This window comes from Chaetura pelagica, unplaced genomic scaffold (assembly GCF_000747805.2).
Source record: "Chaetura pelagica isolate M959 unplaced genomic scaffold, ChaPel_1.0 scaffold159, whole genome shotgun sequence".
NCBI lineage: Eukaryota > Metazoa > Chordata > Aves > Apodiformes > Apodidae > Chaetura > Chaetura pelagica.
In genome coordinates, this window is record NW_009954555.1 from 5,252,161 (window position 1) to 5,266,734 (window position 14,574).

General features: G+C 49.2%; 1 protein-coding gene across 1 annotated transcript in view; it reads left to right on the forward strand.

The window, feature by feature from the left end:
- Positions 1-14,574, forward strand: part of PRDM16 (PR domain containing 16) — a 189,046-nt gene that overhangs the window by 128,746 nt on the left and 45,726 nt on the right. Inside the window, exon 5 of the mRNA XM_010005282.1 lies at positions 8,994-9,128. Coding sequence (XP_010003584.1) covers positions 8,994-9,128 — 135 coding nt within the window. The remainder of the gene's footprint in view (positions 1-8,993; positions 9,129-14,574) is intronic.

A 14,574-nucleotide genomic window follows, 5' to 3' on the forward strand; every position in this document is an offset into this window, starting at 1 on the left:
GCAGGGCTGCTCTCTGGGCGGGCCGGGAATTCAGGGCGTTTAAAGCCGTTGTGTGGGAAAGCGGCCGTTTCCAGGTGGATATTCCTGGGGTGCTCGGTTGCCGGTGTCCGCATTGACATGCAAATTGACAGCCAGTGGGGTTTGTGCTACAGGAGCTCGTTACCTGCCCGAGCCGGGGCCGCCCTGCCCCGCCGGGCTCTGAGCCGCACCTGGGGCAGGTGCTGCTGGTGATGCTCCTGGTCCCGGAGCTCTGGGGTCAGGCACAACCAACCCACGGCCGGTGTGAGCAGCACCCGAGGCAGAAGCTCCAGGGGATGGCAGAGGTGAGGCCGTGTCTGTCACTGCACGGAGGTACCTGGCACCAGGCTGGTACAGGCTAAAGCCTTTCCTGCCTCCCGACACACTGAGCAGCTCAGGCTCCTTGCACTGCTTAGAGCTGCCCCTGCCAGTGATGCTGGTTCCCTGTGCTTCTCATTCCCAGCAATGTTAATCCCCTGACAGCAAGCTGGATTTGCAGCACACTGAGGTGTTCAAAACGTGGCCCAAGCACCAAAACCGGGTGGCAGGATAAGTCCTGGTGCTGAGACTTCGGAGTAATTCTCTCCTCAGTTCTAGGGAGTGAGGCAAAAAAAGATGTGTTCATCAAATACACAGTGCAGGACATGGGCACAATTATCTGCACATCAGTTATCTGCACTTTCCTGTTACCTGAACTTGGGCCATGTGTCCCCAGATCTAGCAATGGAAAAGGAAAACATGTACAATTTCAGGAGCCTCAGCTTTCTGAACTCATTCCCCTTCCCCTGGGGTACCTGGATAATTGATATTGTGATTTGTTTCATATATTATTAATCACCAAGTATAATCTGAGGGCAAGGGGTTTGCAGGAAAGGGAGTGGAGCTGCCAGGACTCTCAGATGTCTGAATTCTGCCCGAGGAGGAGGAGGCTCAGAAGGGGCCACATGATGATCTTATTTCATGTGGGTCTCCTCATGCTGGATCCTTCAGTGGGCAGTGCCCAGACTGGGGACAGGCTGGTGCTTTGGGATTGAGCTCAGCACGATGAATGGGCACTTGAAGGCTCTGCTGCACTTTTGGCCAGAGTGTAAAATGTGGCAAATGGTTTTGGCACTCAGTGCTTTCAATAAATCACTCTGAAGAGGCCTACATGTCAGTGGTGTTCCACAACTCCACTCCCAAAATGTTATTAAAATAAAGTTGTAGTAATAAGAAATTATTTAAACCAAGCAGCAGTGACTTCCATCCCTGCTGATGTAGCAAAACACACCTGAAGGAGCCGATCAGGATTTATTTTTAAGGTTGAGAGCAGTAACACCTTTTGAGTGTGAAAAAGGAGAAGGAGCCAGCCTTCTGGATTGTGGGAACTGTTCTTTTGAAAACCAGCAAAGCCCCTTCAGCTAGGCCACAAGGGCTGAGAGCTGAGTGGGGTGCTGTGTCTCAGGGGCTGAGGGGCCTCCTGGAGAAATCACCAACAGAAATTGGCCCCATCTTTATGCCACAGGATTCTGTGCAGCTTCCGTGCCTGCAGTTGCTCCCTTTGCCAGGAGAGCTGCTCTGCTCCCCCCTCCCTGGCCCAGCTGGCACTCTTGCATTCCAGAGCACCCTTTTAGCACCACATCTTCCTTTAGAAATAGCACCAAGCTAATATCCCCTCAAGCTTCCTGCAGAGAAGCTGTAAGATGCCCTGGCTCAGTCCCCTGGGGCAGCCCGGGGAGCTCTGCCCAGCTGGGGTTCTGCTCCCTCTGCCCACGGATGGGAAAGGAAATACCCCAAAACTCCTAAATCCTCCTCGGTCTGCAAGGAGTCTCTGTCTTTTGTTTTTCATATTGAGACTTCTCTCCAGGTCCCGTTTGTTTTTCATCTCTTAAGCTTCTAGAACTTCACTAATTACTGCTTTTTAAAATGAGGCAATGAAGTAGAATACAAAGTGGGACGTCTTGAACTCCTTCAGGGTGGAGGAAAAGTTCAAAGTCCCTGTGTCTGTTACAAAGACATGGAAATCCCTTTCCTGAGCTGTGTGTGCAGTGTCTGAGGCAACTCTGTGATGTGACTCAGGCATCGTTTTTTATGGTTTGCTGCTTAATTTAAATGAGGGTGGTATGAATGACGTTACTAGTGAAAAATGAGCTTTTGTTGAGATAAATGCCTGCCATCATCTCAAAAGTCGTCTTCTGTTTTGACATTTTCACTTGGTGTTTCTCTGTGTGGTGATGAGATTTTGCTGGTTGCCCTCAAAGAGAGTGAGGGTGGGAGAGAAATACAAGGGGGTGGGATTGGTTTCGTGCATCAACAGGAGCTGGCGTTGGTAGCACCTTCTTTGACATCCTCTTTTATTGGGGTTTGTCTTCTGGGCAGCAAAACTACAGCTTTGAAGCTGGACCATGAGGAGTGGCAGGTCCACGAGAGGGAGAGCAGAGCTGGTGGGGATTATTCTTTAGAGTTTACCCCTTTGCACAACTTGTCCCTGTTCAGTGCAGTGTGGAGCCCAGTGATGCATGTAGCATCAGGCTGCTTTGTGGAGCAGGAGGAGCTTCCTTGGAGATGTTATTTAATGAGCTCTGCAGATGCTGTGCCATGTCGTGACCACTGCTGGGGGTTTCTCCTGCTTCATACTGGCCCTCAGGTTGGATGTAGGTTCAGCTGGAGTGAATCTGCTGTGCCTGGAAGGCACATCCATGACACTGCAGTTTTGCAGCCCTTTTATCCTGGTGCAGAGCTGACTGAGACTGGGGAAACTCGCTGGCTGTTCTGTGCTGGTGCATGAGAGAACAGCAGTTAATAGTGGGCAGACCTTCAAAAAGCTCAGTAGGATTCAAACACCCTCAAGAAATTCAGCCTGGCTTGCAAAGCTTGTGCAAACCATCCAGGCTCCTCTGCTTTGGAAGTGGAACACGACGTTTTGGGAGAAAACAGCCTCTTCTCATGTGTTTTCTCATGGTCTTTAGATGTGGTGGAAAAAAGAATGAGGTTATATTTCCGTGACAAAAGTATGTCTTGGGAACAGCCTTCCCTGAGCTTCCTGATATTTTCCCTTCAGATCCTTCATGGAACCAGATAATACGGTAGCACAGCAGCTCAGAAACGCAGACACCAGTGGAAAATTCCCACTCCAGACGTGTGTGTGGCTTGAGTGGGAGTGAAAGTTCAAAAACATTCACTCTTTTAAAATCCCCAGTGGGTTTGTCTCCCTTGGGCTGCGGCAGCACCAGCCTGGGACCTGCCCCCCCTGCTCCCCCCTGGGCTGCCTCTCACCTGTGGCTCTCCCTGCTGGGTCTCAGCTCTGGTGAGACAGCACCACGGGTGTTTGAGGGGAGAAGGTCTGCAAAGCTTTCCTTTCCTCTCCTCTCCCAGCGTTTGGCTGCTCTGGGCTTTTGCTGCCGAGCCTGTGGTTTCTGTGCGTGCTCAGCTCCCAGAAGCTGAGTCTGCCTGGAAACACGTGGGCCCTGAGGACACTCCTGAGGGTGCCCACAGAGCCCACGGGGAATTAAGCTCCCTGATCTTGCAGTCATTTAATAGCCCTCAGGACCTGAACCTGGAGGCCCCCGTGCCCCCTGGGCTGAGGACCAGGGAAGCTGTGGCTGCCCCATCCCTGGCAGTGTTGAAGGGCAGGTTGGATGGGGCTTGGAGCAACCTGGGAGGTGTCCCTGCCCATGCAGGGGGTTGGATCTAGAAGATCTTTAAGGTCTCTTGCAGCCTAAACCATTCTATGATGGCCAGAGAGCTCCTGCCCACTCCCTTCAAGCACAGGTCCAGGCTTTCAGGGAATGCTCATTTCTCTCCTTATCATATGGCATTTTTGGGAATGAGGAGCTGGCTCCAGGCTGTGCTGGAGGACCGTATGTTTGGACAAGAAACTCACTGTATGCAACAGAAATGGTTTTTGCTGGATATGGTTATGGAGAGCTTTCCCTGCAGCCCTAAGCTGGGGGCAGCAAACACGTTGGGTTTGGCTCAGCTGCTCTTCCCATCAGTGCTGTGACCTGTTTGTCTGACACGTTTCTCATTAACTCTTTGTCAAATCACCAGGAAGCCGAGTTAATTGCAGGCAGAGTGCTGAATTTATGAGTTCATCTAGGCTTCATGTCTACACATTGACAGAGGTGTTTCTCTGGATGAAGTCTTTTTCTCTTCATTTTGTGGCAAGAATGGACTTTCTGTTTCAGTTACTTCTGAAAGTCATAAATTATAGCAGTCCCTCCCTCCCCTTTATTTAAAAGAAACACAACAAAACTTCATGGCAACAGTTTATTGCTCTAAATCAGCTCGTGGGTCATTAAAGCAAAAAGGAAAAAAAAAAAAAGGGGGGAAAAAATCTCCCTCTAACTCCTGCCAAATAAAACGTGTGCATCAGCCAAACTGTCAGAGGCAGATCCTGCAACTATGGGATGAGAAGGTTTATTACACTTTGGGCTTCTGGGGAGGGATGTTGCAGCACCAGGAGGCTGGGGCAGTGATGGCAAACTCCTGCTTGCTCCGTTTCCCCACGCACACTGGGAATCCATTAAGCCAACTGACGACAGATCCCGTGGAATTCCAGCCCCCAGCACCTCTGCCCGGGCCAAAGCCTGGATGCTGCCCATTAAAAAGTGAAAGAAACAACCCAACGGAGAGCCCACAAATTAGGGAAGCAGGAAACCTCAAATGATGTGCAAAAAAAATGGTCAACGTTCGAGAGAATTTTTTCCATAACTTTTGCTTCATAACTCAGCATTTCTGATGTTAATAAATTATGAAACGGAGCCTTTGGAAGATCAATGGGCCTTTTGGACTCAGATCCTGAACGCTGCTCAGCAGACAGCAGATGAAGCTGCAAAGTGAGTCCTGGAACATGACAACAATTTCCTTTTGGCTGGGGAGAGATGAGTCTGAAGCACAAGCCCAGCCAGGGCCCTGGGGCTGGAGCCAAGAGTCCTGGCTCTGCCACGGGCCCGTCCAGAGCCCCGTGATCCACGGGAACATGAAGGTGCTTTTGTTCTACCTGAGAGACTGGAGAGGAGAAGGATGAGGACTTGGGTGCAGGGAGAGACTGCAGATGTCTGAGCGAGGCAAAACCAGGGCACAAAGTCAGCAAGGGAGGGGAGTGGGGTTGAGAATACTTGGAGGAACTGTTGATTTGAAGGCAAGAAGTGGAGGGAGGTGCCTTGGGTTAATAAACGTAGAGGAGATGCTGAACTCACCATCTGCAGCACAAGGGGGGAATTAACTTAATTTTTTGTCATGTTCAATGAAAAAAAGAGAAAAAAGCCCTGAGAAGTGCATGACATGGTGGTGGGTGGGATAAAATGGAGAACTGATCAGAGGGAGAGGAAGCAAAGGAAGTGCTGCCACAGGAATTAGCTTGCTGGGAATGCCCGTGGGCTGCAGGCCAGATGGAAGCTCCTCTCTCCAACAGCCCCACAAGGACACAGCCTGTCCCAGGCTGCCTGGGCTTCAGCTGGGGGAGAAGATGAGACAGACACAATGTGTTTGGGCACTGGACCCAGCTCTGTGGGACAGGGATCCTGCAGGCACCAGCACAGCCTGGCAAGTTCAGCTCCACCAAGTCAGATGCCTACCAGTTACATGGGATTTTCTGCTGTTGGGTGTTGGTTGGTTTGGGGTTTTTTTTGGGTGTTTTGTTGTTTCCTGTGGCATCATGTTGTTTTTGTTGCTGTTGGTGCTAAGTATCTGATGTCAGCCTTCTCCTGCCCAGGGCACCAGGGATATCTGTGGGTGAATGGTCTTACAATGAAGGCTACTGATTAGTCCTTGAGAGAAATGAACTTAGTGCTGATCTTAACAGTGAATTTAGTAGAGCTGGATACCACTGTTTGAAGGAGCACATCCCAGACCAGGTGGCTGTGGTGAGCTGAGCCTGCCCTGTGGGATAAGCCCCTCTGTGCAGCCATTTGCCATCTTTAACTTACCCACCAATAAAACTATTTTTCCTCCCTTTTCCTTCTCCATTTGCTCTTTTTCAGACCATCACTTGTCCCTTAGTGCTGGTCCTGCTACTTCTAAAAATCAGCTAAAAAAAAGAATGATTCCTGTGCCTTCCAAAAGCAAACCTCCAACAGAAAATCTTTCTGGTTACTGACAGTGACCTGTAACCAAGTTGGTTTGAAGAATTTCAGCAGAGGAAATTTCTGATTTCCTCCTGGTCTGAGCTGGAGGGAGATGTGGTAAAAGGTTTCAGTTTGTTTTTCTGAAGTTTCTTAAGGTGGAGGGAGGAGGGACCCAGAAGATTCTCCTGTGTGTGCATGTTTGACAGAGGAAAAAAATGTGTACTGCAGAGAGCAGTTTGTGAGTACTATGGGATTTCTCAGTGATTTAAAAATTGTGATATAACTTTCACAGAGAACATCAGAAAAGAGCGTGAGTGTGTGAACTTGATCTGTAATTAGAGGTGTCAGCCACAGAGGGCTGGGCTGACTTGAGAACACCCCTGCTCTGCCTGCTCTTGGTGTGCTCTGTTGATCATACCCACTGTATCTCACCATGTCTGGGAAAAGTCCTCCTTTCCAGGCAGCTTGACACCCACAAATACTGAAGCAACCTGAGAAATGAGCCTTTAGAATCTTTGCCAGCCTTGGAGATCCCTCCTGCAGTTCTGACTCGGGCTGCAGGGAAGGGCACAGGCTCCACACTTGCCCTTACTGGCATTTTCATGGAGCAGTTCTCATGTAAAGGCAGGGTTTGTAAGGCCTGTGTTCTTGTGGATAGTATCTGGTGTTTATTTTTGTACCTGCAATAAGTGACAGGTACTTGAGTACCCAGCTCCTGGGCAGTGGGATAGTGATGCCCCCAGGGCTCTGGACGTGGTGACTGAGTGATGCTCCTCCTTCCCTGGAGGGTCTCACCCCTTTGTACACTTGGCAGTTCTGCCCAGAGCTGGCCAGCTCCAGGTGTGGATGGATGTTCCACTGCCACAATCACCACCTTTCACATCTGCCCATGTCCTCAGGTGTAATTACACTGTTTCACCTTCATCTGGAGCCTCCATTCATCACACTGCTAGTGCTTCCAGCCCACTGCCACTGCAAGGGGAAAAGGAGTAAGCAAAAATCCTAGGAGATGCCCTAGGAAAGAATAATGCCTTTTACTCAAGTATGTAGTGGGATAGGAGGGCTCAGGTAATTGCTTCCCTGTGGCTCAGCTGGCTGGTGCTGACTGACTGCTGTCTGACCTGGCATTGCTGGGAATACTCTGTCCTCTCTCCCTACCCCTGTACCATTTAGTTTTCCAGCTGGTCCAATTCCAAGGGTCCCTTAGGGATAACGACAGAAGCAAACCATAAGGAGCAGGAGCAGGCAAAGTGTCATGCAGTGCCACTGCTGGGCCCTGCCTGCTGAAACCCTGTTCTATTTGTGGAGTGGAGTGAGTGTGTGTGAAAAACAGGGGCTGAAGTTCTCAGGGTTTCATACAACCTCTTCTTTTCTCATTTTGATCTGTGAGATTTCACACCCCTGACTGGGTTTTCAAGCTCCACTCAGAGCAAACCACAGAGTTTCAGGTGATTTCTGGCTACGACAGGGCCTTGGTCTGAAGCAAGAGCTGCTGAGCCCCAGGCAGGGCCCTGCAAACCCACTGGGGAGTCTGAGCTGGGCTCTGGGGTTTGCCCAGGGCTTTGCAAGTGAGGACACCCAGTGCCAGGTACAGGGGAGGTGGGAAGGGAGGAGGAGGGAGACTGCAGGAAGAGCAGGGATGGTGTGTGCCCTGCCGAGGAACAGGCATCCAGGGTGCAAGAGCAGAGGTTCACACCTTGGGAGCTGCTACCAAGGCAAGGCAGGGAGATTGTGCTCGGGCTGGAGGGCAGGGAACCTGGGATTTGGAGACCAAAATCTGGGGTTTTTTGCAAACCAAATGAATGAGACAAAAAATGAAATGAATGGCTGGGGATTAGCTCACCTAGACCAGAATTTGTGAATGTCATTTCAGCAGATGGCCAGCAGAAAGTGTCTTGGAGAACTGGTTTTGGCTTGTGCATTGCCTGTTGGTTTGGGCAGGCAGGTCTCTGTCCTCCTGCACCTCCGAGGAGATGGATCTGCTGTAGGGATGAACCAGGGCAGTGTGGCAAAGGATGCTGCCTCTTCAGCTTGGGTTTGGGTTATTCAGGGAGCTGGAATGCCAGGCATGGGCAGGGTGGGTTCCCCTCCAAGGGGAAGAGTGATGTTTTGTGGCCAAAAGTCACTGAAGCTGAACTTGCCTGACGTGGCCACTAATTGCATGTTCCTCGTTATCTTTGAATGCCCAGCTTGAGACCTGGGAGGCTGCTCAGCATCAGGTGGGGCTCTGCTCCAGGAATGTCACCTGGAAACATGGGAATGGGCAGGAACACTCCAGGTGTTCAGTGCTCATCTCTTTGTCTTAGTTCTTGAGCTGTGAAGTGGGTTTGTTAGGAATCCCTCACAGGAGTGTTACAGAACTGCAGGGCAGTTTGGGTGCCTGGTGGCATCACACACAGCTTTTGTTTGAAATCCTTCAGTGTGTTATTCCAATGCAGCTCCTTGACCTTCTGCTCTTTGCTGAAGACAGGACCTGTCCATGGAGGTAAAGCTGCTGAGGTCTGAGTGCTGAGCCACTGCCAGAGCATCCCCGGGCAGGGGATGAATGACCCTGAGAACGGGGAGGGCTGGTTCTGTCACCAGTCCCAAACACTGGGAGCAGGATTTCAGTGAAGCTTTAGGGCTATATTTGATTAGGAAGGAAGAAGCCAAGTACTAAAGACATGGTTTTCCCCTCATCAAGCTAGGCTGGTGCTGGAGGGTCACAGAGCTGGTGCTGTGTTGTGCTGATGCTCCACTAATGCTTCATTAATTATATTAAATAGAATATATGCCATAATTATTAATTAATTTATATATATATTATGTGTACATTAATTATGTGTCTCTACTGTATGGAATCCTGGTTTGCAAACAATTATTCTTTCTTCTTTCTGTGGCTGCCATTAGATGTCAGATGACCCAGGTATTTCTTCTCCTCTTCTACAGATTGCAGAAGACCTGGGGACTGAGAAGTTCTGTCTGGATGCTGGCCAGAGTGGAGCTGGGAACTGGCTGAAGTACATCCGTGTGGCCTGCTCCTGTGATGAGCAGAACCTGGCTGTCTGCCACCTCAACAACCAGGTAATGACTGTGCTCACCTCACCACTCTTCCCCAGGTGCTGGGGTAGGCTGGCCAGAGGACAGTGTGCAGTGAGTGGGAACACCTGAGGGATTCATCCTGAAATGGTCTAAAACCCCTGGGCTCATGGGATCTTCCAGTCCCTGACTCCTGTTGTGGTGGGGAAGGTGGTGTGAAAAGTGCACACCTGGTGTGGAACACGGGTTGTGTTGAGGAAACACAGTGAGACAACTGGAAACCAGCGTTGGTGGTTCCTCCCTGCAGAGCCTGGGGAGACTGTGCCCGAGAACTTCTGCCAGCAACAGAAAAGCACAAATGCTAAAGGAAGAGGAAAAAAACCCCAACCTTAAATTTAGGTTTCTGAAAGTCTTAGACTGGGGAAGGAAACTGAGTTAATAAAGGGGTTATTTTTACATGAATACACATTTATTCTTTTTGAAATGTTAACTTGTACATTCCTGGCTTTCCCCAGGTTCTTAGAAATGCTTAGATTAAGGACTACATACATATATATACATATATATATATATATACACACACACGATTTGCCAGAAACCTGAAGGCTGCATCACGTTCTGTTCTAAGCCCAGTCCCCTGCATGTCCTTCTGTCCTTGTCCCTCATCTGGAGATTTTTGGTTGTGCATATTTTCAGTGTGTGCAGCAATCTGATTGGAGAGAGCAGCTGCTCATCACACACACTCATCTCAGCTGAATTGTCCCTCTGTGACCACTCTTTTACAACTTCTTAATACATACATTTGCTAAAAGTCACATAAGGAGGGGTGGGTAGAAGTGAAAATAAAAAGGTGCAGAATATAATGAAACAGTAGCACAGCAAAATGTTTTCTCCCCCTGAGCCTTCTTCCCTGAAAGATTGAAGTGTCTCAGGCCAGGCCAGCTGGTGGGAATGAAAAAATCCAGTGTAAAAGCAGCAGATGATGGTGATTGATAACTAGGGGCACTGGAGGCTTTGGGAGGAGGAGTAAAGTCAGAGTGAGGATCTACTGTTTCCAAAGTTGCTGAACATGGACTTGTTGGATAGCAGCAGCATTTAGAGCAAACAGCAGCACATTAAAATAATTGTGGATTTTTGTATTATTATTTATAGAGGAGACAATTCAACCACGTTTGTTCTGGAATGTCTTGTTCATTCCCAGATTTCTCTCCCAGTGTTCACTACTTGCTGTCCTGGAAAGATTCTGGTGTTAGTTGGTGGTTCTTTTCTTGCACGTGATAATAATTCTGCTTATCAAAGGATGAGGGTGGCTGTGGGTGTATTTGGTTGTCACAAAAGCGATGAGTAAGGTGCAAATGGCAATAGGAAAGGAAAACACCAGGCAGCCCCTGAGCTGCTCTGTGCCTTCAGCAAGCTCAGGGGCTCCATCATTGCCAAGTAGCCCAGGTGCCTTTGGATACCACCCCCCTGCCTCTGAACGTTCAGGCACTCAACATGCAATTACTAGATTCAAAAGTTCTTCATCCTGGCCCTAAGAAACACTGGCCACAGCAGCACCAAAAGGTGGGCTGGGGTGTCAGAGCTGGAGCTGGTCCTGCCTGGGGGGACCCGGTGGCTTCAGGCTGCATCAGGTTGTGTTGAGCTGGTGTCACCCTGAGCTCTGTGCTGGGGAAAGGGAGTGCCTGGGGAAGGTGATGGATCCTCTTCCTGCAGGTTTCTCTGAGCATGAGCAACCTCCTTCAGGTGATTGTTTCACTGGAGTCAGGGGCACTGAGCTGGATTCCTCCCACAAGTGTCTGGTCGTGCCATTGTGTGGTTGGGAAGTGAATCCCCTCCTTTTCCCTGGGGAATACAGTTAGAAAACAGAGGTGGTGTCAACTTCAAACTGAGTTATTTTGTGCACAAACACCCTCCCCCCCCACTCTGTTCAAGGGGAGATGCTGCTGGGTGCTGCTGCTCTGGGCACCCTGCAGCTGGGAAAGCAGGGAATTCAGAGAGCAGGGATCTTGGAGAGGAGATCTCAGAAGGGAGAGAGCTCAGAAAGATCTCAGGCCCTGACGAGAGTGACTCCTAAAGCTGGAAACACGTCATAAATGTTCAGAGGGACCGAGCATTGCTGAGCCCTGCCTGCTAACGCTGCTGGGTTTAGCTTTGTTTAATTCCACCTCGTTAGCAGGGTACGTTTATTTTCTGTAACAGGAACTCAAGAACCCCGTTGAAAGGCTTGACCACTCCTGCTCAGAAGGCAGGCAAAGGTTTTGGTTGTGTTTGTAAGTACAGAAAGAGAAGAAAAGCTTTTGCAATCGAAAATTACCCACAGAATAACCAACAGGGTAGTGATGATAAGAGCCAGAAAAGCTTTTAATCAAAACCATTTCCTTTTCTGGGAATAAATAAACATGTTAAAGTGGGGAGCTGGTCCTTTGCATCTTCCCCCCTCCCCAGACCATGTTCCATTGCTCTTTACACTCCTGTAACTTGGGAACATTCCTAGGAATGTACAGAAAATTTTCCTGGATTTTTAGTGAAGTCACTGACAGCAGGGTCTGGACCTTGGAATGGTGGAGGGTTTGTCCAATTTGCAGATTAAAATGTTGCTATTTGGAAAGAAATTAGTTGGGACATTTCATTAACTATTTTTCAATTGTGAAACCAATTTTCAGATGTAAAATAACATTAGCTAGTTGTCTTTATATTTATTCCTACTTGATAGGTATTTGAAAAGAATCAAAGGTCCCTGATTGACTCAGATAATTGTGTTTCTAAAGGAGGGCTAGAAAAGAATGGTAGAAAAATGATGATTTGATAAATGCATCTGGAAAATGACACATGGCTTCAGTTTTATTTTTTTCATGTTGCTATTGCTGCCTTCATGGGGCAAATACTTCAGCAGGTGAGCTGTTCTTATGCAGGTGGCTGTAATATTAACCAGAATATATGTCATAAATACAGTAGCCAGGAGCTTGCTTGTTTGGTTTGATTTGGTTTTTTGGTTTGATTTGGTTTGTTTTGGTTTGGGTTGGGTTTTTTTGTTATATATATTGGAAAAAAGAAAGACTAACATGAGCTGCAGTGGTGGAAAAAAATGGAGCCTCTGTTTAAGAAGCCAATCTTAGGGATGTGTGTGTGACAGATATTTTGTGTGTGTTTTACACATTCAGTGACTCTGTTCAGGATCCCGAGGTGTGTAACACGACGCCTCAAAAAGAGGAAATAAAAAGCAATGTGGCAGAGTTGGAACTAAAGGGAAGGCAATTCCAGAGGAGAGAAAGGTCTGAATAAAAGGAAAATGAGCAGCTCTGTCCTGGCCAGATCAGCACGAGGCCAAACTTTGCGTGGTCCCCCCCGTGCAGCAGCTCGGGGAGCTGCCTGGGACCAGCAGGGAGCAGAAACATTTGCCTTGTTGTTTCACGGGCAGCTCAGGGCAGTTCAGTGCAAGACAAGAAGGTAAAGCAGCCCCTTCGGAGCTGGTTTTGCCTTTGCCCATCCCTCCTGCTGCACACAGTGCCTGTGGTTTGATCTCTGGTGAAGGCAGCTGCTGCCCAGGTCCCTCCTGTTTCCTAAAGTACAAACTTCTTCCCTCACTAGGCAAGATAAACGGCAGCCTTAGCTCCCAGGGCAGCTGAGGGTGCTGGTTCCTATGAAGGTACCAACCTCCCGAGGCCGTGCCCAGCCGTGCTGCCCTCACTCCGGGTCTGTCATCTCCTCCCTTGCCCGATGGCAGCAGCTCAGGCTGAGCTGAGAACACTTCCTCACAGCAAAGATGCCCAGTTTGGGGCTGGGTGCTGTGCTGTGGGACCAGCCTGGGGTGGGATGGGTGCTGCAGTGCTGCATCATCAGTACATCCAGTAGTTGTACCAAATTCCTTGTTACAGACACTGCAGTGTCCTGCCCAGTGCCAGCTTTGTTTCCCTGCCTTTACACCCACAGAAGCAGTTCCAGAGCAGCTCCCAGATCAAACCCAGACTGGAAAACTATTCCTCTGGGGTTTTTTTTTCCTTTCCTTTTTTTTTTTCCTACTTCCTTTAGTTGCCCCATAATTTTGATACAAATAAAGCAATTTTGCATTTCCAGTTGTCTGTGGGAGCCCTACCCAGCCTCTAGTTACCTTGTTAACTATTTTGTGTTAACTAAAACTGACTGATAACCAGGAGAGGTGCCCCTTCTCCCGTGAGAAAGAAGGAATTACAGTGGGGGGGATTTTTATATCATTTCTGAACAGGAATGATTGATGAATGTAAAAATTCTGACAGATTAGTGAATCTGATCTTTTTTGGTGCACAACAAATAATAATAATTTAAAAAAGGAAAGGAAACACAGCTGTGGTTTTAATTCATTCAGACCATCAGTAGCATGATTGCAAGATGAAGTTAGTTATTGTAATGAAATGTTGGACAAAATTAATGTGACTCCAGCAGAATCCAACTTTTCCCTAATCATTCATGAAGCTCCTAATGTGTTTCTTGCAGGACTGGAACAGACAGGGGTTTATGTACAAGAAGCTAAGTTCTGAGAGCAAACAGGAGGACTGAGGGAGTTCAGGACTGTGATTCAGTGGCAATTTCAGCCGTTCAACATGACAATTCCAAAGGGTTTTTTCCCGTGTAAAATTTGTGAATGTGTCTGTGATTTAGGGACACCTTTTAGATCACGGGTTGAGTTTTGCTGCTAATTTGCTTTTGTGTTCCCAGCTGCAAGAGGGATGCCCAGGAACAGCTGTTCTGGGAGCTTTTCTTGTGTCTGTTCGCCGGCTGCAAGTGCTGCTGCCGTTTTACTGAGTCAAGCCCTAAGCTCTGTGCTTATTCCTGGTCTGTCTTTTGCTTTTCAGGCAGGTTTGCCATAAAACTCAGCGCGGTTTGTTTCTGGGAAAGGCTTTTCTTCTTGACCAAGCAGGCGGGAGAGAGACTTGAAGTGCAAAGGGAGGAATCGAGGAGGAAAAGGGCAGTTTGATACCCGCGGCAGTTTGCGGTGGAATCCAACGAAATTACCCGATGTGTGTGGAACACTGAGGTGCAACCTGTCGGGAATGTGCTCCCCCCCGAGTGTCACCCTGCTGTGGCCGGGCAGCGCTGCGGGATTCCCGGCTGCGGGTCCCGGGGCACAGGGAGCCCCGCGCTGATGTTCCCGGCAGGACCCGCTCGGGACGGGGGTGGATGGAGCATCGAGGGGGGGAGGAATGGGTTACAAACCAGGGGGAAATGGGGATGAAGGGGATGCTCAGGGTTGTGGCAACCGCAGGGACGTGTTCCTGTGCGCTTTTAGACGTCGGGTAGATTGCGAGCCGTTCCATTCCGGTTCAGCGTTCGGTTCGGTGCCGCTGCCGGCTTGAAACTCTGAGCGAGACGTTTCCCGGGTTCTCCCTCTGCCCGGGATAAACCTAAACCTGCCCGCGCTCCGATGTGCCAGGGAGTTCGCAGCTGAAGTTGCGGGAGGTTTAGAACGCGCTGAAGGGCTGGGGGGGATAAACGGCGGCAACCGGAGAAATCAAAC